Source organism: Oculina patagonica, chromosome 13 (genome assembly GCF_052425735.1).
Source record: "Oculina patagonica isolate OP01 chromosome 13, crgOcupat, whole genome shotgun sequence".
NCBI classification, from domain to species: domain Eukaryota; kingdom Metazoa; phylum Cnidaria; class Anthozoa; order Scleractinia; family Oculinidae; genus Oculina; species Oculina patagonica.
The window spans coordinates 1,368,352-1,391,892 of record NC_135770.1 but is presented as its reverse complement, the minus strand read 5'-3'; the positions used below and the strand labels follow the sequence as shown (position 1 = coordinate 1,391,892).

Here is a 23,541-nt window from a genome sequence, read left to right as displayed (position 1 = left end):
CAGAACAATATTATTTTTACTGACGTGATTTTAAGAGAATCCGGACCTTTTTAGTGCAGAATGCACTATTGTGATGGTTTTTAGTGCAGAATGCACTATTGTGATGGTTTGGTGGGTTGGCGTTTGCTAAACCCCTCAGGCGCTAAAGCACTATGGTGTAAACTTTTAATCACCAATTAATTAATTAATATCAATTAATTAATTATTTCTGTAAAGGGGGGAGGGGATGGAGAGCACCTGACCGTGTGCCCTTGGTAAATCGGGGAGTACATTACGATACTTATAATTGAAGAACTCAAGGTATATATTTGTTTCAGAAAGCACTATGCTCTCCTTGTGGTACAATTCTTTCTGGAAAAAATATTTTGTGCTAAACGCATGCGCAGATCAGTCTACATCACGAACATTGCGTTTTTCTTCTGCAGAAGGATTCGTGTAGACTCCGTGGCCCCAAGTTAAAACCACAAATTAATTGAATTAGACACTAAGGCGTCATAGCAGTTCATGTGAAATAATTCTTAAAATGGCAACGCTGTTTTCTTAGAAAAGGTGATCTAGCATCTCATAATTAATTGATAATATCTGTGTTATAATCAATGTCGCCTTGTTTGCAGAAAATAAATCACGTTACCATATCATCATGTTACATCCGTTTTCGACAAAAACAAAAGTGTAATGTTACATGTTTTTGACAAAAACAAAAGTATCTCGTTTGCTGTTTCAATATCAAACTGAAATTCAAGCTATCGAAAATTAAAATAACAGGGACGTGTTTAGAAATTTTGTATTAAAGCCTAACGTGGTGTGCTTTTCAATGCGGTTGAATTCCTGTAGAATCCGTGGCGTTAATTTAATTAGGCATCACAGCGATCTGCGAGAAAAACAACAATATCATGTTACATCCGTCAGTTCCTTTCCTTTGATTTGTTTTCCATCGGTTGAACTAACCTCCGTTTTATTTTGTAAAACCTCTGCCGCTTTAGTGTTTAACATGCTTTCGTGACGGTTCCGACATTTCTTGAAAGAAATCTTCACACTACGTGCTTCTCGGCTTCATGCTTGAGTGAGCGTGTGACGTGTTCACAAGACCGTGGTGAGAGCATGATCTGGTGCACGAAATGCTTTAGCGACAATTTCGGGGAAAAAGCCGCAATTTTTAGCGACAATTTCGGGGGAAAAGTCGCAATTTCGACATTTTATGCTTTGTAATTAATAGTTTGTGCTCTGCTCGTGTACTGTTCTGAAAATTTGTATTTTTTTAGGTCTTTTTAGTGCAGAATGCACTATTGTGATGGTTTGTTGGGGCTGTCGTCCGCTAAACCCCTAAAGCGCTATGGTGTAAACTTTAATAGTCAATTAATTAATTAATAAGTAGTAAGGCACAGCTGTTTAGCAGAATACCAATCACAGTGCAGGGATTATAGCAGATGACCAATCACGTTACAGGGATCGGGTCACGTGACAAATAAGTAGTTCAAATTTTTGGGGCTGTGACGTCATCACTCGGACCACCAATCAGCGTTCAATGGCCGTTTATTACGTCATCATTGGCCGCGCGAGGCCTGGAACCGAGTTGACACGCGGGACGTCTGCGGGACCCGAGTAATCCCGCGCCCTATCTTAGCAAGACCACCATCCTCGCAAACTGCCATGCTGTCCTTGTGGTATCTGAAACTAAATACTTGGCACTTAACGCATGCGCAGAGTAGTCTACGCGATTCACTCACAGAGTTAGCAAGCCGACCATCCTTTATATATGGTTCACAAACGGCCATGCTGCCCTTGTGGTATCTGAAACTAAATACTTGGCACTAAACGCATGCGCAGTTGAGTCTACGCGATTCACTCACAGAGTTAGCAAGCTGACCATCCTTTATATATGGTTCGCAAACGGCCATACTGTCCTTGTGGTATCTGAAACTCGATACTTGGCACTTAACGCATGCGCAGAGTAGTCTACGCGATTCACTCACAGAGTTAGCAAGCCGACCATCCTTTATATATGGTTCACAAACGGCCAGGCTATCCTTGTGGTATCTAAAACTAAATACTGTGCACTAAACGCATGCGCAGATTAGTCTATGCGATACACTTGCACTAAATAATGAGTTACCCCTCTTATGAAGACCCCAAAGGTATATAGGCTTTCCTTGTGGTATCTGAAACTAAACATTTTGCACTACACGCATGCGCAGTTGAGTCTATATTGCTTTTTCTAAGAATTTGGGTCGGCGATTCAGAGAAAACGCACGCTTGTAAAGCTATTTTTTAAAAATTCACGTGAGAGAGAGGGGGATGGGGGTATCCCCCTTTCTCGGGTGTACTGGGAACGAGTAAGAGAGTTTTGACTATATTTGTGTTGCTCAAGTCTGTGATCGAATGCAATAGACACCATGAACACGTTCAACCTGTTCTTTAATGTGCTCACAATAAAGGAACGTTACATCGTTTTCGTTCGCCTGACCATGATGCAAATAAACAATTGAAAATAGTGGTCATGGTTTTATAATGAAATAAAAAAAGTCAAAGGTCCATTAATACTTCAATGTTCCTTTTGTCTTGCTCGTTCAATTCGGCCAAATCCATAAGCTCTTCAGCTTCCACCTCAAGTCTGCTCTTCAAATACCCATAAGGGTAAGAGAAGAAACTGTCAGGGTCCACGACCCTTTTATCAAATACGACTCTGTATTGTTTTATTTCTGTCTGCGTGTGGAGTTGTTTTGTCTTCTTGTCTCGCGTAATTTTGTGCGGGTTGAATACGGGTATGTGTCGGGGCTTGTCCAAGGGTCGCTCCACTTCGTCGCACACGTTCTGCTTCAAGATCTCGTAATTCAATTGTTCGGATCCTCGCGCGTTGAGCGAGAATCCTCGCACTTTGCAGGTAGTTTTCCCGTTTTTTGTTTTATATCCATAATTTTTCGGCCCTGCCGAGGCGAACTCGACGATAAAATCCTCGTCGTCTAGTTCGTTGGTAAACTCTCCCAGATAGTCGCCCAGGGGTAGTTCGTCTTCTCCTTCGCCCCGTTTGTAGATGATGGAGTCGGTGTCGAAATACAGGACCTGCTCGTCTTGCAGTTTGGAGAGCCCGTCCCGATACAGTTTCAGTCTGGCCCAACACGTGGTGAAGCAGGCCACGAAGATGTTGATATTCACTTGAACGGGGTCGCAGGCTTCTTTGTTCTTGTGCACGACCTCGGTCATTTCAGGATTTACCACGCGCAGGTCTTCGATGACTTTCTCGTCGTTTCTGAGTAGGTCGTGGAACTCTGCCGGAGATGTATACGCCTCTACTTGACTCTTGTTGGACTGCTGCCCGTATTTTCCCCAGAAGGAGTTTAGCATCATTTTTGCCAAGCTTCTCCTTCCGGGGTTCTTCTCGATCTTGTCGGCGTCTAATTTGATGCCTTCTTTCTGCTCGTATTGAGTGATGTACTGGACGCGTTTGTCCACGTCGTCACCCACCCACGATGGCCAACCACTGGCTTCTTGCTTCATTTTTAGAAATGTGTTTACGAATTCTCTGAACAGCGTGTCGTCTTTCTTCTCAAAATGCCACACTTCGTGGACGTGTTCTATGACGTACCCGCGTTTCACGGCCTCCTCGATCTCTGGTGTGCACCAGGTCCCAGTCAATTGCCGCTCCTCGGGACTGTGCTTACACTTGCACGATCTTTCGGTCAGCGGTTTCCCCTGTTCGGTCTCTACGCATGTCCGACACAATGGAAACGTCAGTTTTCCGCCGTGCCTGTAGGGCAGTACAGGGTGGTACAGTCCGTGCGGTGGAGACACTGTGCATTTGGCCAACCCGAAGTATCCAGAGAGGTCCGTGGTGCCCGGTTCCACGATGATCTCGGGATGTCCCACGGGGTACTCGCAATTCTTGTTGATAAAGGGGTAGAGGGAAGTGAAGTCCACGTACTGGATTTTTTCACCCTCTTGGACTTTGTGGTATAATTTTATGGCGTTGGTTCGCCCGCCAAAAAACGCGTCTCTCGGTTCCAGTCTCTCGGTCAGTCGCAGCGATTTCACGTAGGCGCCCACGTCAGCATCCGTCCTCTTCTTCTCGTTCCATTCGCACTCCCACATCTCTATAACTTCATACCCGGCTTCTCTCAGCGACGCGGTCTTGTCGAGCGTCGATTCGTATGCGTCTCTCATGCTCCTACCGTCCAATTTGGAATGCTTCTTGTCGCGCTGGGGAAAACACGTCGGACAACCGTGGTAGAAACAGCCGTGGAACTCATAGACCGTCTTCTCGTCCGTCGACAGGCCGTCCACGTGAACGCGTTTGCCGGCCACGGGAATGACTGCTTCGCCACCGTTTCTGGCGTGCGTCACGTTCCCCACGTACAACAGCCATTCCATCGAAGCTCTGGAGTGAGGTTTCCCTTTTCCGTGCCATCCTCTGACGGGTTCTGAGCCCAGGGTGTCCTTTCTCATGCACTTGGTGCGAAAATAGAGATTGCAGGCTGTGGCTATCGTCAGACACTTCTCCATGGGGTCGAACCCCGCCACGTCGCGAAATTCTTCTCTAAAGACTCGACATCCCTCGTGCAACAGCCTCACGTCGGATTTACAGTAAGCTATCAGTTCCTTTTGAAAGTCGAAGTGATAGTTCTCGGCCAATCGTTCAGCGTACCACTGATCAAACTCCTCTTTTCTCTCTTTCGACATGCCCTGGGGATCATAATAGTCACGGGCAGGGATCCGTCCCACATAGCTCTGATTGTTCACGGTATTAAAAAAGTGCGGGAAAAACCCCTTCTTTTCTTCCGTCAGTCCGAAGGATTTGGGGAACGAGGACAGGGGCATTTGCAGGAAGCACATCGAATCCTTGAACGTGATGTTGGGTATGCTCATGGATAAGATCTTGGCCCCGTTGACCACCTGGTCGGGACAGATGCCTTGTCGGTACAGTTCGTCCAACACAAAGTAGGCGTCATAGCCCTGGAAATTATGGGCCACGGCGATCACCTTGGAGTCCTCCGCGATCTCTCTCAACCAATCCAAAAAGTCCTTCACGCACGTCTCCCCCTCGAACTGGTACTCTTCCTCGCTGTTCGTTGTCATGGCGCATATGAGGTTTGGAACGTGTATGCCCTCTTCCTGTCTGGCCTCCGCGTCCCACGAGACGAACACGGGCGGTTCGGGTTCTTGCGGGACGATTCGGGTGCCGTCGTTCCTCCTCTTTCTAGCCCGCCTCTTCTCTCTGTCTTCTTCCAACTTTTCTGGATTTTGGATCGTGCACTTGTGGGCGTTGAGGTCCACGTACTTTCGACACGACGGGCATTCGGCGTGGCCGCATCGGTGACCGTTGGTCAATTCGTACCCTTCGTAGGTCTTTCGGCACCGTTCGCACTTCTTTCTCGTGTGACAGACGCTGTTCTTTTTTCGTCCGTCGGCCTTTTTCCCGTCGTCGCTCTGCCTTTGCTTGTGATTCTTGAAACAGCGGTCCCCGAAGAAGCAGCGCCCGCAGTCGTTGCATCGCACCTGCGCCGTCTCTCCTTCTGCTCGCTTGTAGTCGCGGCAATCGCTCTGGTGACAGGCGAAGCACTTTCTACCCAGACAGCGGTGGTCTTTGGCGTTATTGTGGTCGTAACCTTTTTCACATTCTATACAATAGAAGTTTTTATCGAAGAAGCCTTTCAAAGAGTTGCAACCGTGGTAATGGTCGCCGTTCTTTATTAGGATCAGACGCTTGGCTTCCGGTCTTTGCGGTCCCTTGTATATGATTTGGTAGCCGTGCTGGACGGATATTACCACGATCTGGTACTCTGCCAATGACACTTGGAATTTTTGCAGTTCGTCTAGGCCGCAAGGTCCTTCTGCTACACCGGCCGAGCGGTGCAACTCTTTGGCCAAACGTTCTTGGACTCGACTTCCTTGTCGTATATTCTTGTATCTATTGTCACTGGCGCCAAGGTCTCTATGAGCCTTCATGGTCACCAGGGCTCGGGCGCAGCACAGTGAGTCTGTGTTTGTAATTTTAATCACCGATTTTTTCTCGTCCAAAATCTTTTCTATGGCGTCCAGTCCCACTTTGGGTGGTCTACCTCCTCTTCCGGGGTCCTGTATGTGGCTGATGTTCAGGTTAAAACTGTCGTCTATTCTAAACTGCTGATCAGAATTTAGCATGTTGCTAAGTTGGTCCAACACTTGTCTGGCAGGGAGAGTGTTGTCTCTCCAATCTCTGACACTCAATCGACGCGAGTGGTACGCGTTCCTTAGTCTGTTGGAGTTGATGTTGATCAGCAAGTGATCGTCCAATCGGACGGCGTCGTCCGTCAGCACCTGTCTGTTGATGGCTCGCTGCAGGGCCTCCTCGATCTCGCCCGCCAGCACGGGTCTGGGTCCTAGGGGTACGGAAAGGTCGACCCCGCCTCCACGTTGGACCAATCGCGCCGTGTAGTTCCTGTGTCTCAGCCCGAATCTCCTGACCCGTCTATCCACGTGGGGGAAAAGTTGGAAATCGAATCCTGGCTCGTCTTGCACTGATTGATCAACGGAGTCCGCCAAAAGTTCGTCACCATCATCGTTCCACTCGTTGCTCCACTCCTACGATTCAAACATTTTGAAGAATGAAAAACAACACGCTTCTTTTTTAATTTATTCAAACAACGAGATTACATGTTATCGACCTAACCGATCACAACGTTTATATTCGGGCTATTACATACCGGCTCGAGATGCTAGCTATTTCACAGGTTTGACATATTTTAATTGACAGCAGGTCTTCTGATTGGCTTGTGGATTGCCAGATATGAAGGATGGGTTGTTTGTTGTAATCAAGCATCTTCATAAACGCATGTGCACAGCAAGCAGGGAGGGAGGAACGTAGTCGGCGCCTAAACCATGAAATGACTACGACCTTGTCGATCAGTAATCGACTACTTGCACAGACAATCACTTAAAATTTACTTACCGCAATGTCTTTAATTGAATCATTTTCTCCCATGTTAGACGGGTCCAACTACAAAAACGAAAACATTACACATTAATATGTCAAAGGCATTTATCAGTCACACAATTAATTTTATGACGAACGACAAAAAATCCAATTTTCAAATCCGAAAACCCAAGACACTCATTGCTCCAAAAAATAAAAATAAAATTCAGGACTGAAAGGTTCTCTTACCACGATGTCCTCTTCTTGCTTGTCTTCTTTCTTGCTTGCTTTTTTCTTGCTTGTCTTCTTTCTTGCTTGCTTCTTCTGGCTTCTTCCTGTTCGGCCCCCATGGGCCGGCAAAACTGAAGTTTTCTAGCAGTGCAGCGCGTTTTATACAACTTTCCTATCCCAGAAGAACTGGGCTCTAATATTCCCATTGGTCAATCGAGGTGACCTGATACAGAATGAACCAATGAGATCTCATGATCAATGTCACCCAAGGTGACGGGATTTTCCCCACAAGGGTAAAATCCCAAGCTGACGGGATTTTCCCCAAGGGAAAAATCCCGACGCACGCGCGTGGAGAATCTTTCTCGGAATTCTCGGAATTCTAGGAACCCGCGTGTGTTCATTCTCGGAAAAGTACAGTAAAACGGACAAAGTTTTCTTGTCGGATTACAGCTCTTTTCAAGAAGGATATAAGCTTTAAGGTGAGCTAATGTCTCCATACTCTACTGTACAAGACGAAGAGCGTTTGATAAATTGTATTTACTGCGAAAAATAAATTTGGTTACGTTGTAAATTTTGACGAGTGGTTTGTTTTTGTTCGTGCGGCCATCATGAACCGTGCATAGTAAAGAAGAAAAAGGTTTTAGACCCGTTCATTTCGTTCAAGGTTTTTTGGTCTAGTTGTGTTTATGGTCAAAAAAAAAAAAAAGAAGAAACAGAACTTTACGAATAAACAAGTCGTTTTTGGTGGACTGAGTTATTCTTTTTAGCGAAATTGCTCGCGCAGTTGTCGTTGTCTTTCGTAAACAAACGCTTTCATCTTTTTCTTTTCGCGGTCCTAAAAATATCGAAGGAACCTTCAACTAGGATTCAGAAAAAATTAAAAACTAGCCACTAGAAGTGAAGCTTAAACGTTGTAAATCCTAAACAAATGTGTCAACCGCTCTGTTGTGATTCTATATACCGTTTGATGAGAAAATATAATTTTAGTGTGCGGTTCATTTGTCCGTTGTTCAAATGTTTGTTCTCGAAGAAAAAATTTTTTCGCGGCCCTTAAATCAAAAGGGACGTCCAACCATGAATGATATCATTTCACTGAAACTCAAAGCAAGTTATTGAGCCGAACCTTTCACATTTTTAGACTCTAAACAAGTGTGTGAACGACTTTGTTGTGATTTTTACCGTTCGCGAAAAAATATAATTTTAGCGTGAGGTTCGTTTGGCCGTTGTTCAAATGCATTTTTCTCGAAGAAAAAATTTTTTTTTTTTGCGACCCTTATATCAAAGGGGCGTCTAACCATGAATGATATTATTTCGATGAATGTTATTGAGCCGAAAATTTCATATTTTTGGACTCTAAGCACAAGTGTCATCGACTTTGTTGTGATTTTCACCGGTCGCGAAAAAATATAATTTTAGCGTGCAGTTCATTTGACCGTTGTTCAAATGCATTTTTCTCGAGGAAAAAATGTTTTTGCGGCCCTTAAATCAAAGAGATGTCCAACCATGAATGGTATTAATTTAGTAAAACGCAAAGCAAGTCATTGAGCCGACTCTTTTACATTTTTAGACTCTAAACAAGTGTGTCATCGACTTTGTTGTGATTTTCACCGTTCGTGAAAAAATATAATTTAGCGTACGGTATTTGTTGTTGTTTAAATGCGTTTGTTTGTTTGTTTGTTTTTGCGGCCCTGAAATGAAAGGGACGTCCAACCATGAATGATATTATTTTAGTGAATCTCAAAGCAAGTCATTGAGCCGGATCTTCACATTTTTACACCCTAAACAAGTGTGTCAACGAGTTTGTTGTGATTTTTTCACCGGCCGCTAAAAATATAATCGTTGTAGGTGGTTCATTCGGCCGTTGTTCAAATGTTTTTTCTCGAAGAAAAAATATTTTTTTCGGCCCTTAAATCAAAAAGACGTCCAACCATAAAAGATATTATTTCGATGAATGTTATTGAGCCGAAAATTTCATATTTTTGGACTCTAAGCACAAGTGTCATCGACTTTGTTGTGATTTTCACCGTTCGCGAAAAAATATAATTTAGCGTGCGGTATTTGTTGTTGTTGTTTAAGCGATTGAATCCCATACTCTCGTAATTCAGTTTCGGCATGGAGCAATTTTTAAATTTATTTAACAACAAAAGTCTGGTACCATAACCAGAAAGCATGACATTCGGTCATTGGACAATGTCCTTCGTATAGATGAAAACCGCAACTAGGTAAAGGTTCTACAATTGTCTCTTTCAACACGTCGTATTTCGGACATCCGTACAGTTCTAAATTCACGCTAGGAATGTTCAGTTTGTTCAACAAGTCTCTTTCTACGTGTCCTCCCTTGTAAGCCACCACGGTTCTCTCGGGGGTTTTGGTCTCCTCGTACAAATCCCACATCACCTCCTCCACCCTGTCATACTCGTAGGCCTTTTCTTCCTTTCTGGGTTGATACGTCAGTCCGTGCACGTTGTATTTGACGTAAGACACGGTTTTTCTGTCTCTGGAAGATAAGTTGCACCACGACATTCTCATGTAGAAAGCATGGCGTCCGAACTTTTCTTGCCAAGTGTAATAACCCAACTCGCGTACTCGAAACGTCTTCTCCACAAAGTAACCTTCCAAGTCCAAGATCATGCACACGTTTTCCGGAGTCATGCCAGAGCCAACTGCACTCTGATGCTTGACGTAGAAAATATATGAAAATGTTTAAACTGTAAATCTCAATGATCCAAATTAGGATATTGTTTCTGGGAAATGCATCTCAGATACAGTTGATTTCTCAGCATTTTCTCTTCATCCGAGTCGTACTTCACGCCAGCCAATTCCGGGGGAAGAATAATTTTCCCTTCTCCATCCACCCAAAACTTTTGCTCTTGACACTGTTTGACCAATGACTCGTCCAAGGGAAGATCACCAATCCAATCCTTGACCGGGGGTGGGTAGTGTTGTACTTTGAAGGCGGGTCTCCCATCCAGAATTCGTTGCGGTCTATCCACCACGTCTTGTCCTCTTCTGGGGTATCCAAATTCGTCCCTAGAGTCCAGTCCAGACCTTCTCGAGTAGAGGGGATCCTCGTTTCCCACATATTCCTTTCCTTCCAGCCAGGCTTTGATCTTGCCAAACGGAAGACTGTCTGCCCATTGGAAGAACCGGCATTTACCCTTTCTGCACTTGAGGTAGATCCTGTCCGGGTTGCTCTCTGATTTCGACATGCTCAGAATGAGACTCTCGTTGCAGTAACATTTCATCTTATCCGTGTTCCAATAATAGTAAGCCGGTAACTGTTGATTGACCGCCACCACGTACTGGTCAATGTGGGCGCTACCGGTGCAAATGAAACAGATGGTGCCTTCGCTCGTGTGGGGGCAAAAGTAGAACTCCCATCCCCCGTCCGTCATTCTCTTGGTCAGCGGTTCTTTGTGGACGGGGCAAACCGGGTCGCGCTCCGTGTCGACAAAGGTCTGTTGCAGGAACTGGTCGGGGTCGAAAATTTCACCCTCCTCCAACACTTCCTCTTTCAACTCCATCTTCTTCTTTGTAGGATGTCTCTTTTTACGGGGGACTTTGGGTTTCTTGGGGTTTCCAGTCCCTCTCCTCTGTCGCTTTTTTTGGGGTTCTGCTACGTCCATGGTGCTCTCGATGCTCCAACTGAGGACTAACAGGAGACAACACGGTGCTTTTATACTTTACTCTCGGATGACGTCAATACGCACGAACCAACCAGAGAGGTAACACGTGACCTCTTCCGACCAACCGGCAATGACCCAGGTGACGTCATCCAACGTATAAAAAGAGCTGCGCGTCCATTTGTCGACTCAGTTGTAGCGATGGAAAGCACAGAGAGCGATTTCAGCCAAACTCAACCTCAAACCCCACAAGTCAACGGTGTCTTTGTACAAGGAGATCCCAAGGACTGGGAACCATTGCCTTACTATAGGGATCTAAAAAGGGGCGATTATCAATCGGACGAAGATTACCTATTGGAGCGCGCGAAACGTGGCATGGAAGCCGGCTACACGTTTATGCAGTGTCAAGAGCATTGGTTTTGTGATCTGGAGAGTGCATTACACAAAGGTTCGGCCGAAGCAAGCCAAGAGCAGTGACATGGGTACGAGAAAAAACTGGATGGACCTGGAACAACGACTCTTCTACACCAATTGTACAAAGCTAGAAAAAAAGATCCAGACCGACACGGGAATGAGTACGTTGTCGTTAGACTATCCCACCACCATACCCGAAAACATTCCAAGGAGAGTCTATGTCTTCGAGGACATGGTGAAAGAGCGCGGGTGTGCCAAAAACCGCGTCACCGAAAGTGAATGGCTCAAAGAGAACCCTCACTGGAAGGGAGCCGTCCTAACGACCCTCAAAGACATTGGGCACGGTTATCTCTGGGATAGACATTGGAATGAATTTGTCTACGTGCCATTGCAGCGAGCCTTTTTCTTCGTGACGTCTCGCAAACCGCCGCCCATTGGCAACGGCGTCTCGTTCTGGCTGAACGCGAACGTCTGCGACTTTGACGACCGGAGTGGTTTAGAAGATCTCATCGCCCCGTTGAGAGCGAGTGTAGCCCTAAGCCAGACATTGTCTGCTTACTTGAAACAACCCATCACGGTCGACGCAAACACGTACGAAGAACTGTGCAACCAACTGGCAACTCAAGTAAAATTGCAACGCCTAGAAAGCAATCGCTGGCAAGAAATAGCGGATAGATTGTTAGACAGAGATCTCTGCAACCGTTGCGCCATGGATAAAGACGAAGCTTACCTGGGCGACGACTACCAAAAAGCCAAACTGTGGAGACCTAGAAGTTGCGAAACATGTACAAAATCTTTTGATAACATATTTATTGATGCAGGCTATTTAAATTGACGTTGTATAAATAAAAGTTCATTTGTCATGGATCTGTATGGAAAGTGGGAGTGGTTGAAAAGATTGTGCGAGAAAGCGTATGCTGAATTTGGGAGGGGTATAGATATACCGGAAGATACGAATGACTCCCCATTGAGAGTGTTCGAAGCCACCCACATAGAACAAAACTATTTCAGATTGATACCGTTTATATTATGGTTGAGACATTTCAAAGATCCCGACGAGCTGTTTGCCTCCATTTACAAACTTCATCCGACCACGATCGAAGAGGCAGCTCATAAATTACACGACACTTACATGAGGGTGGTCAGAGCATCGTCGACATGCCAAAGAAGATGAAGAAAAAGAAAAAGGATGAGAAGATACTTTCGGACTACCACGATCCCAGTCAACCGGGTAGCTTGGGTGGGATAGCAAGATTCGCCAAATCGCACAAGATATCCGTCGACACAGCCAAAAAAGTATTGGAGCGCGATTTGGGTTATACCCTTTACAAACCGCGCAGACGTCGTTTTGCCACGTTACCGGTCCTGGTGTTTAATGTCGACCAACAGTGGGTAGCCGATTTAGTGGAAACGCAACCGTTGTCCAAATACAACAAGGGTCACAGATATCTACTCAACGTGATCGACGTCTTGTCTAAATATGCTTGGGTGGAACCCCTAAAAGACAAGACGGGAAAAACGGTGTCGGGCGCCTTTGCCAAGATTTTGAAACGAGCCGATGGACGCAAACCTCAGAACCTACAGACCGACGACGGGAAAGAATTTTACAACAAGACGTTTGCCGCGTTGATGAAACGGGAAGGCATCCACCACTTTTCCACGGCCGGAGATACCAAAGCCAGCATCGTGGAACGCTTCAACCGCACTCTCAAGGAACGCATGTACCGATACTTTACCGCCAAGAACACGCTGAGCTACCTACCCGTACTCCAGGCCTTGGTGAAAGGGTACAACGGATCCCACCATCGTAGCATCGGCACCAACCCCGAGAAAGTGGATGCGAGCAACGAAGGAAAAGTGTGGGAACGTCTGTACGCGAAGAGATTGTCGTCGGGTAAAAGAGAACGAAAAACCCCGCTAAAAGTAGGAGAACGCGTGAGATTGAACAAGAAATTTCGCACGTTCGAGAAAGGGTATTTACCCGGCTGGACCGAAGAAGTGTTTGTGATACGAGAGGTGCGTCGGGGACCACCCGTCACGACTTACAAGATCCAAGAGTTGGACGACACCCCCCTTCGCGGTACGTTTTACAAGGAAGATCTACAAAAAGTCGCAGTGTCCGACGACGATGTCTTCAGGGTGGACAAGATCGTCAAACGAAAAGGAAATAAAGTCTTGGTGCACTGGAAAGGCTGGCCAGACAAGTACGACAGCTGGATCGAGAAGACGGCTCTAAAAAAATCATGAGCCACGAGGAAGGATTTTACGTCACGTTACCCAGTCACAGCAGCGGAACCGAGTTTCCAGAGAATAGAGCAAACTCTTTCAAGGTGCGATTACCTCACCCGCTACGATTGGAAGGAACCGGTTGGAAAGTGGGATTGAGTAGCATTTCCGTGCCAGATGCCAGCATCGACTTAACTCGCTTTAAGTCGTTCAAGTTTCCTCTCTTGAGTGCCCAGTGGATGCTCAAGCGCAAAGACCAGGAGGGTCGCGTGCAAAGCAAGTCGGTGACCACCGATCTGACGTTCCAGGACATTCTATATGACGACAACATCGTGGATGGCCTCAGTTTCATGAAAGCCCTGGTCTTCAAGTTCGATCAAGTCAAAGAATACAAGCGTATCGTGGGAGACTTGACCAAGTCGCCCGATAATGGAAAGCAGTGGGAATATACGTTCAAGTGGGAAGGTGAAGAACTAGTCCTCGACAACTCGAACTTGGACGTCTCGGAAGTGAAAACTGAAGGCGTCCCATATTACATGTCTTTCAACGAGGATTTGGCCTTTGACATGGGATGGGTAAAAAAGGACGAGAAAGAAAACGTGTTTCTCGGGCCGAACCTGAAGCCGGAATGCCACCACGCTACGATACCCGATCCCATAGACGTGGATGATTTTGGAGAGGGCAAGAAAAATTTCTGGGTTGTTGAGAATGGACAGCTTTTCTTGAGTTGCTATTGTAACTGGCGCTTTGTGAAACTCAACAGAGCCTTCCAAAAAGTGATTGGAGACGCATCGCGTACGCTTTTCGTTTACTCAGATGTGGGTGGTAGTTCCGTAGTGGGAAATCAAGTCACGGATCTGTTGCGGGAAATTCACTTTCAACGTGAAGGAAAAGGTATCAAGTACTTTGAACCTCTCCACATACAATATATTCCACTCCGCAACCAGATTGTGGACATTATTGAAACGCAAGTGAGCGAGACTACAGGTAAACTGGTGGATTTTGGCGAAGGCAACACGATCGTGACCTTACATATCAAGCGAACATGAGAGGCGGTGCCCTGACGCGTTTCACACCGGATCCTCCACCTCAAGAGGGGAACGGATTTTTGGCCGACATCGTGAGAGAGTCTCTGGGTGGAGCCGTGAGAGGATTTAAGAGTGGGCGCGGCGTCGCGGACCGCATTCGTAAAGCGGGTCAAGGAGCCAAGAGTGGTCCTAAACGAGTCGTGAAACGCAAACTGAAAAACGTCATAGAACGAAACGTCAAGAGAAAACTGAACGACATCTTTGCCGAAAAATGAATCCCGTTTACTCGCGATCGTCCAGACTGGTCCGATCCAAACGCGCCCCCGTCAGACAGCGGGGAGAAGGATTCTCACTGGCACTTTTGAACCAGGCCTTGTTGGGACAAAAGAGGCGACGACGAAAAGTACAAAAGGGCGGGTGGATAGGTCCCGAGGTCAGAAAGCCTCCTGGCTACGACTGGATACAGACCTTACGGAAGCGCCGTGGAAGAAGGAAGAGAAGACGATGACCGAAACCATCTCGAGCGCCTACCCGCAGTCGAGACGCGAGGCCAATCCTCGATTGGATCTATTCGCCGTACCACCGACAGACGTCAGCGTCTCGTCGTATCGGATGGTCCCCGTTCAGACCTACACCACAGGCATCAATCCGGTGGAGTTTCAGATCGACCCCCAAGAAGATTACATCGATCTCAGCCGTAGCTTTTTCGAGGTAGAATTGCAACTGAAGAAAGACAACGATGAGAACGTGGCAGCTGCCGACAAGCTGTGGCCCGTCAACAATCTAGCCCATTCTCTGTTCAAGCAAATCAGCGTGCGTCTCAACGGTACTCTCATCAGTCCCCAGACGGACACGTACCATTACAGAGCCTTCTTGGAAACGTTGCTGAATTACGACAGACGTGATGGAGAAACCATCTTGAAACCTCAAGGATGGTACAATCATATCGATTTCCCAGCCACGTGGACGGACAATAACACGAACACTGCAGCCAACGCTGGAGCTGGACACGCAGACTATGTAGCCCTGACCGCCAATCACAAGGAGGCTCTCAAGAACTCTAAAGCAGAACAAGCCAATTACACGGAAGGCAAGCGACACGTGTTGCGTTTCAAACCCCTCATCGAAGTGTTTCATCTGAGCAAGTTGTTGGTACCCAGAGTGCAGATAGGAATACAGATGTACTTCAATTCTCCCGACGTGTTCTTGAACGGAGTGGGTCTGGCAGGAAAGTTGACGGCCGAGGAAGTCAAAGTTCGAATGTACCTGTGTCAAGTGCGTCTCAATCCCACGACGTACAGGAGACTGATGGATGAGATGACCACCAAGAGTCAAGTGGTGAGTTACCCGACCGTGAGAAGCGAGATTCGGACCTTCAACATGCAGGGAGATCAACGACGGTACGAATGCACCAACTTGTTCCAAGGAAGAATTCCCAACCGCGTGATCGTGGGTATGGTACTGTCCACAGCCTTCACCGGGAACGTGGTCAACGATCCCTTCTGTTTTCAGAAGTTTGGAATGAGCAGCATAAAACAACTCGTGGGAGGAGAAGAGTATCCTTACGAGACGCTAGAGTTGGTCCACAACGATGGCACCAAAGATCTCAGAGGGTACCACCGTTTCTTGCAAGCCACCGGATGTCTGTGCAAGCAGCAAGGAAACATGGTGAGAGGTGACGATTGGGGACAAGGAAAGAATTGCACGTTGTTCGTGTTCGACAACGTGGCCAATGGATGCGTGGACAGTTACAGGATGAACCCCAAGCAAGCCGGAAATCTACTAATAGAGCTGAACTTTGGAGCCAACCCAGCTGTGAACTTGACCATCATCGTGTACGGAGAGTTTGAGAATCTCTTGGAGATAGACAAGAACAAAGCCGTGTTGTACGACGTGTACCAGCGTTAGTGATGGAAAAAGTGACTTTGAATAACGTGCAGTTGGATCAGCTGGCCAGACATCACCCTTCGTTGAAACCTTACTTTTACGGGACGGTGGCCTGCGATCGATTACCTCGAAAACCATTCAAGACGGAAGCCCGCGGGTACATCGTCAACACCGATCCCCACTACATGCGCGGTCGGCATTGGATCGCTCTGTGGACGAATGGAAACGTGTGCGAAGTGTTGGACAGTTACGCCTTACCCCTGGAGGTGTACCAGACGGCGCAACCGTTGCAAGATTGGTTGGACGCTCATTGGAAGTACGTGGAGCGCAACGGACAGAGTCTACAATCGTTGTACAGTCAGAGCTGCGGCGATTACGCGTTGATGTATCTCATCGATAGGGCCGAAGGACGTAGCATGAGTCAATTCGAAGCGAGATTCAAGAAACACGATTACGTGTACAATGATCATAAAGTTGGGCAAATGTTGAAGCAATTGATCTCGAAGGAAAGGTCGTGGCACAAAATTTGTAAGATGGAATACCATCAGGATTGTGAACCGTCTCTCTGCGGTGTAAGACACTTGTTGTTGTGAGATGACAAATAAAAACGTTGAAATGAATAAGGTGTGTGTCGTCTGTCGCTCGCGAGATCGGGATTCGTTGCAGACTTTTTTTCTGCAACATGCTTATATCATTGCTCGTTTTTTGACGAATGTCATTTCGCCATGGAGCGCGGTGAAGCCTTTAGCTTTCGGATGCCCTCTAGCATTTTGATCGTGGGCCCCTCTAGCTGCGGAAAGACTTGTTTTACCGAGTCGGTACTTTTGAATCACTCAAAAGAGTTGTTTAGTACACCCCCTGAGACCATTCATTACTGTTTTGGGGCTTGGCAAGACGGTTTCGCGAACATGAAAAAGCGAGGCGTGAAATTTCACGAAGGGATTCCCGAAGAAGTAGATTTGACCAAATGGTTTCCCCGCGGAGGGGTGATGGTATTGGACGATCTGATGGAAGAAGGAGGAAACGACAAGAGAGTATTGGATCTGTTCACCAAACTTTCCCACCACAGGAACATCACCGTCCTGTACTTGTGTCAAGACATGTTTCCGCCGAGAAAATACGCCAAGAGCATTTCTCGAAATGCGCATTACATCGTGGCTTTCAAGAACCCTCGCGATCAATTGGGCATGAGGAATTTACTGTTACAAGCGTTTCCCTCCCGATGGCAAGATGTGATGGACGTCTACACCAAGACGACGGAAAGACCCTTTGGTTACATGGTATTGGATCTACACCCTGCCAGTGGCGACGACAGACGGATTTTTAGCCACCTCTTAAAAGGCGAGGGATGCATGAGATGTTACAGATTCGTTCGAGATGTTCGTACGTAACGATCACGTGTGGCTCGCGTTCTTGGACCTGTGCAGTCGTCATTTCGAGCGTATGAGAGAAGAGGACATGGACTACGACGCCATGCAAACCGTGCTACATTTGGCCGAAAAGCGACAGATGTGGAAATTCGTGAGAGAATATAACGAGACTTACTTCAGCGAATTGATCCAGACACTAGAAGAGAGAGCTAGAAAAACATGTCAAGACATTCGCCAGCAGGAGTAGGAACCAGTCCTAGTGCCATTCCGATCGTCAACGTCAACCGAGGGGGATTGGAACAGACATTGGATCGAATCGACCCCATAGTCCTAAGACGGTACTTGGATCAATTACCGTCTCCTGCAGTGGGTACGGGGACTTTGAGACCTTCTTCCTCGAGGTCTAACGTACCTGCAGGTCAAGGAACGCTAACGGGTGGTCCACACCAATTGAATCAAGACGACATGCAACGTCAATTGCAAATGCTGTTAAATGATCAACGTCAAGTGGCGGCTGGACGTCGCATCGCAGGCATCACCACGACAAACACCATCACTACGACCTATAAAGACGGGGGACGACCGACCGTTCGTCGTACCTCGACGAGAGTGAGCCATTAAAGATGTCCCTACTAAACGGTTCGAAGACGAACTTGGATCCAGACCTGTTACACAGATTGGACGGATTGTATAACCTTTACCACAAAAAGTGGTGGTGTCATCGTCAAATGTTTTACCATTTTAAGTGGTGTCATGCTTCATTGAATGCTTTGGCTTTGTTCATCGTGGCAGCGGGTGTCATTGCGGGTTCCCTTACAGAAAATAGTGTTATTGTGGCATGCCTAACTTCAGCTGGGACTGTCGTCAAGGGCTGGAACGATTTCAAGAAATATTCGTTCAAAGTGGACGTATGTCGTTTTGCCTACACCAGCTACGACAAGACGTTGATCGAATTGAGAACGTACGCGCGCGGTCTTCCGATGGACGAACTAGAAGGATTCTTGATCAAGATGCAAACTCTAGATGACACGATCACCGATTTCACGCCGCCCGTGGCCGACAAGTACGTGCAAGCGTACGAACGACAACACGATAAATCCGAAGGTACCCCCGTCTGAAGTGACAGTTATGGTAGGATGGGAAGAACGAAACGTAAGGCCAGAAGAAAGAGGCAGCGAGGTGGGGCTCTCGCGAGACGTAAACATCGTTTGGTGGACAAGATAGCCGAGGGGGCCAGCATGTTTCTCTCGGGTCCTTCACCCACATTCTTCACGTTGGGTGGTAAATTGGCCAGTCAAGGATTTAAAGGGATAATGGATAATGTAAATCATTATAGACGTAGACCGCGACGACGATAGGGCCATGAGGAGAAAGAAACGTGTGACGCAAAGGCGGAGACGTGCTGGCAGGAGAAGAATAGGACAGAAGGGTGGTATTTTACCCTTAGCAGCCTTGATACCAGCTTTGATCGCGGGTGGAAAAGCAATCGCTTTGGGTGCTGCATCGGGTGCTGCAGGTTGGGGTGCAAAGAAAGCCTTGGATGCAGCCACTCGAAAGAAAAAGAGATAAAAACACTATAAGAGGATGGGGGCATTGGGCGTCACCGGTAGTTACAACAGACTGCATTCTGTGACAAGATGGTGCGAGGAAGAAAGATAGTAAGGAGAAGACGAAAACAACCTAAAAGAGGACCCGTGTGGAGAGGAGAGGGTTTATTGGACATACTCAAGTTTGCCGGCAAGTTAGGTTATAAATTGGGAAAGGACAAAAGCTATAAGAGGATGGGGGCAAAGGGCGTCACCGGTAGTTACAACCGACGTCCAGCCCCGTGGGAAGTATGAATCGATTACGTCGACAGCGTCCGTTCTTGGAGAGCATTCTGAGAGAAGCCAATCGGTTCAAGCGAGAAGAGATGTTACAGCACGCCAACGCCGATCAGATCAACGCCGTGAGTGAGATGGTATTGAATTTGCTCAAGAACCGCATTCCGCTCAGTCCACCGATCACCGCCAAGCTGCGACGATATAAGAAGGTCTTGCGCGAACTGGGTAAGCGCAGAAACTCGTTGAAGAGAAGGCGAGAAGGTCTCCTGTCACAGAAGGGTAGCGGGTTTTGGAAAGGACTGCAACAGATCTACCAAGCATGTCTCTGCAAAACACCCTCCAGACAATGATGAAGATGTTACGCGAATCGGCGGACAGAGAAGCAGAGTGGGAAAAAAGAGCAGACCACTGGCACGAAGCCTACGCCCGCGTCAATCATGACTATTTGGCTTTAAAATACGACGCAGAGTGCGAAGATTGCATTCGAGAGAGGCAAGAGACTCCGGAAGGAAAGACCCTAGTACTGTGCAAGGAGTGTAGCGACAAGTGTACATCGAGAAGCGACTTGAAAAGGCGCATAGACAAGTTAGAAGAGGAAGTTCGTTACTGGCAAGGGTGTTACGAAAGCTTGTTGGAAGAATACTTCAAAGATGACCGAGGAAGTCGTGATGGTTCCCGCTAAAGACTTGAATCGTTTGGTGCAATATTACAAAGGCGAAATCACGGACAATGCATTGTTGAACAAAGCGGCTCGCATAGCAGCCGAAAGTCACTTGCTGTTAAAAGATAAATCCGTTCCCGACGGTATCGCCGTGGCACGAGTGAAACCTCTCGCTCGCGAACGGGCTCGTTTGACCAAACGGATACGTCAATTTCCCATGGGAGGAGTAACAGCCAGACGGCCGGGCGAAGAAGCGGAGGAGGAGGAGGAGGAGGAGTTGGAGAATGTAGGTTTGGTGACGGGACCCGTGGAGACCATGTTGAAACAACTCATAAAAGGGAGTGCCAAGAAATCACCTCCCACAGTCACCCCGAAGGCGACAAAGAAAGCAAAATCGGCACCTGCGGGCAAACCGACATTGGCAGAGAGATTCAAGAGTTTAGAAGAGAAACTAAAGACGAGGAAAAAGCCAGCTGTGCGAAAAACGGAAGCCGAGAAACTGAAACCATTACCCGGTTGGGAAGATTGGGCCAAAGGCAAAAAGTTGAGACGAAAATTGGAGTATGACGAAGACCAAGAAGAAGAGGACTGAAAAAAAGACGACACGGCGACGACAACGCGGACGTGGGATCGACATTCAGAAGTGGCTCGGGAAGACTGGAATCGAATTTCACTGGCCCGGTTATCAGTACATGGGTCCCGGAACCAAATTGGCAAAGCGATTGAAACGCGGGGACCCGGGCATCAATCGATTAGACAAGATCGCCAAACAGCACGACATCGATTACAGTCACGCCAAGAATCTAAGGGACAAGTGGAAAGCCGACGAGAAAATGATTAAAGCCATCAACAAATTACCTGGAAGTAAAACCATGACGGAACGCATTGTCAAACGAATCATGCAAGCCAAGAAAAAGTTGAAACTTTAATGTTGTGTAACGTTAAACACAATAAAGAACAGGTTGAACGTTTACATGTTGTCGTATGTGCATTCGATCACCGACTTGAGCAAACAAACAAAACTCTCTTACTCGTTCCCAGTACACCCGAGAAAGGGGGATACCCCCATCCCCCTCTCTCTCACGTGATTTTTTAAAAAATAGCTTTACAAGCGTGCGTTTTCTCTGAATCGCCGACCCAAATTCTTAGAAAAAGCAATATAGACTCAACTGCGCATGCGTGTAGTGCAAAATGTTTAGTTTCAGATACCACAAGGAAAGCCTATATACCTTTGGGGTCTTCATAAGAGGGGTAACTCATTATTTAGTGCAAGTGTATCGCATAGACTAATCTGCGCATGCGTTTAGTGCACAGTATTTAGTTTTAGATACCACAAGGATAGCCTGGCCGTTTGTGAACCATATATAAAGGATGGTCGGCTTGCTAACTCTGTGAGTGAATCGCGTAGACTACTCTGCGCATGCGTTAAGTGCCAAGTATCGAGTTTCAGATACCACAAGGACAGTATGGCCGTTTGCGAACCATATATAAAGGATGGTCAGCTTGCTAACTCTGTGAGTGAATCGCGTAGACTCAACTGCGCATGCGTTTAGTGCCAAGTATTTAGTTTCAGATACCACAAGGGCAGCATGGCCGTTTGTGAACCATATATAAAGGATGGTCGGCTTGCTAACTCTGTGAGTGAATCGCGTAGACTACTCTGCGCATGCGTTAAGTGCCAAGTATTTAGTTTCAGATACCACAAGGACAGCATGGCAGTTTGCGAGGATGGTGGTCTTGCTAAGATAGGGCGCGGGATTACTCGGGTCCCGCAGACGTCCCGCGTGTCAACTCGGTTCCAGGCCTCGCGCGGCCAATGATGACGTAATAAACGGCCATTGAACGCTGATTGGTGGTCCGAGTGATGACGTCACAGCCCCAAAAATTTGAACTACTTATTTGTCACGTGACCCGATCCCTGTAACGTGATTGGTCATCTGCTATAATCCCTGCACTGTGATTGGTATTCTGCTAAACAGCTGTGCCTTACTACTTTAATATCAATTAATTAATTATTTCTTGTGAAGGGGGTGGGGGTGGGGAGCACCTGACCGTACCCCTAGGTAAAATCTGGAGCACATCTACGTTACTTTCATATGAAGATCTCAAACGTATATATTTGTTTCAGAAAACCCTTTTCTCTCCTTGTGGTACTACTCAACGTAATTTACACCAAACGCATGCGCAGATTAGTCTACGTTGTTTTCTGGAACTATCATGAACATCGCTTGTATTGCGTGTTTGCGGTAGGCTTCCTGCAGACTTCTTGGCGCCAAGTAAAAACCGCAAATTAATTAAATTAGATTTTGAGACTTTCACATCGCTTTCGTAATTAGGTATGCAAAAACTTGCACCGGGATTTTCGGCGTGAACACCTGATAACCAGGAAACAAATATCCTAGCTGTACTGCGTTTTAAAAAACCTGTCGAAAAATATGTTTTTTGATTAGATTTGTTTCTTTAGTTTTTGAGAATCGTCTTTCGTGCAGTCTAAACCGTAACTTAATTAAATTAAACAAATGTCATCGATGCCGCCGTAAAACAAACAAAAAACAAAAGTTTCATGTTATCGCATTTTCAAGGAAGACAAAAGTATTTTGTTACAAACGAACAAAAGTGTCGTGATACGTTTGCAAAGATTAGCGTAAGGAACACCTGGGAAAGAATACAAGTAGCCTGTGAACAGTTTTTCCGAAAGTAAAATAAAGCAAATAAACACGAACATATATAAAACATCATACTTTCAATTGTTCCATATTGCATTCTGCACTTACCAAATCATCGAGATTTTTTTACCTAAGGAACGTAAAGTGATTTTACGAGAGTACAACTAAGAAGTCGTTTTATCATTATTCTAGGCACACGGTCGTTTCTCTTATCAAGTATAAAACAAAAATAATTATCCATGAATAAAGTCACCAACGAACAGACAGACAGACAGACAGACAGACAGTGTACCAACTAATGGTGGAAGTGACTGACTGACTGGCTGGCTGGCTGGCTGGCAGGCTGGCTGGCTGACTGACTGACTGACTGACTGACTGACTGACTGACTGACTGGGCATGACTGGCTGGCTGGCTGGCTGGCTGGCTGACTGACTGACTGACTGACTGACTGACTGACTGACTGACTGACTGACTGACTGACTGACTGGCTGGCTGGCTGGCTGGCTGGCTGACTGACTGACTGACTGACTGACTGACTGACTGACTGGCTGGCTGGCTGGCTGGCTGGCTGGCTGGCTGGCTGGCTGGCTGGCTGGCTGGCTGACTGACTGACTGACTGACTGACCAATCAATAATTTGATTGACAGGCAGAAGAAGTAAGTGACTGACACACAGACAAAAACATGGATTACTGTCCACTTACCCAGTCTTCCCACTTTCCTTTT

The 23,541-nt window shown here is 46.7% G+C and overlaps 3 protein-coding genes across 5 annotated transcripts in view; 1 reads left to right on the top strand and 2 right to left on the bottom strand.

The window, feature by feature from the left end:
- LOC144636747 (xanthine dehydrogenase/oxidase-like) overlaps positions 1–23,541 on the bottom strand; it is an 89,432-nt gene that overhangs the window by 4,861 nt on the left and 61,030 nt on the right. For all 3 annotated transcript variants that reach the window (XM_078495938.1, XM_078495939.1, XM_078495940.1), the window contains one exon: positions 23,520–23,541. In XM_078495938.1, coding sequence (XP_078352064.1) covers positions 23,520–23,541 — 22 coding nt within the window. The remainder of the gene's footprint in view (positions 1–23,519) is intronic.
- On the bottom strand, positions 2,381–7,780 carry LOC144635373 (uncharacterized). Its single transcript, XM_078494481.1, has 2 exons — positions 6,923–7,780; positions 2,381–6,555 (listed from the first exon to the last, which is right to left on the bottom strand). Exons 1-2 carry the CDS (start codon positions 6,953–6,955, stop codon positions 2,524–2,526), a joined length of 4,065 nt encoding a protein of 1,354 aa, XP_078350607.1. The 5' UTR covers positions 6,956–7,780; the 3' UTR covers positions 2,381–2,523.
- On the top strand, positions 14,215–16,445 carry LOC144636764 (uncharacterized protein F54H12.2-like). The gene has a single exon (XM_078495959.1). It carries the CDS (start codon positions 14,913–14,915, stop codon positions 16,314–16,316), a length of 1,404 nt encoding a protein of 467 aa, XP_078352085.1. The 5' UTR covers positions 14,215–14,912; the 3' UTR covers positions 16,317–16,445.

Coding starts and splice junctions, on each gene's coding strand:
- LOC144635373 (XM_078494481.1), bottom strand. CDS start 6,955: ATGGGAGAAAATGATTCAATTAAAGACATTGCG. Junction 6,556..6,922: donor ATTCAATTAAAGACATTGCG/GTAAGTAAATTT, acceptor TTTGAATCGTAG/GAGTGGAGCAACGAGTGGAA.
- LOC144636764 (XM_078495959.1), top strand. CDS start 14,913: ATGACCGAAACCATCTCGAGCGCCTACCCGCAGTCGAGACGCGAGGCC.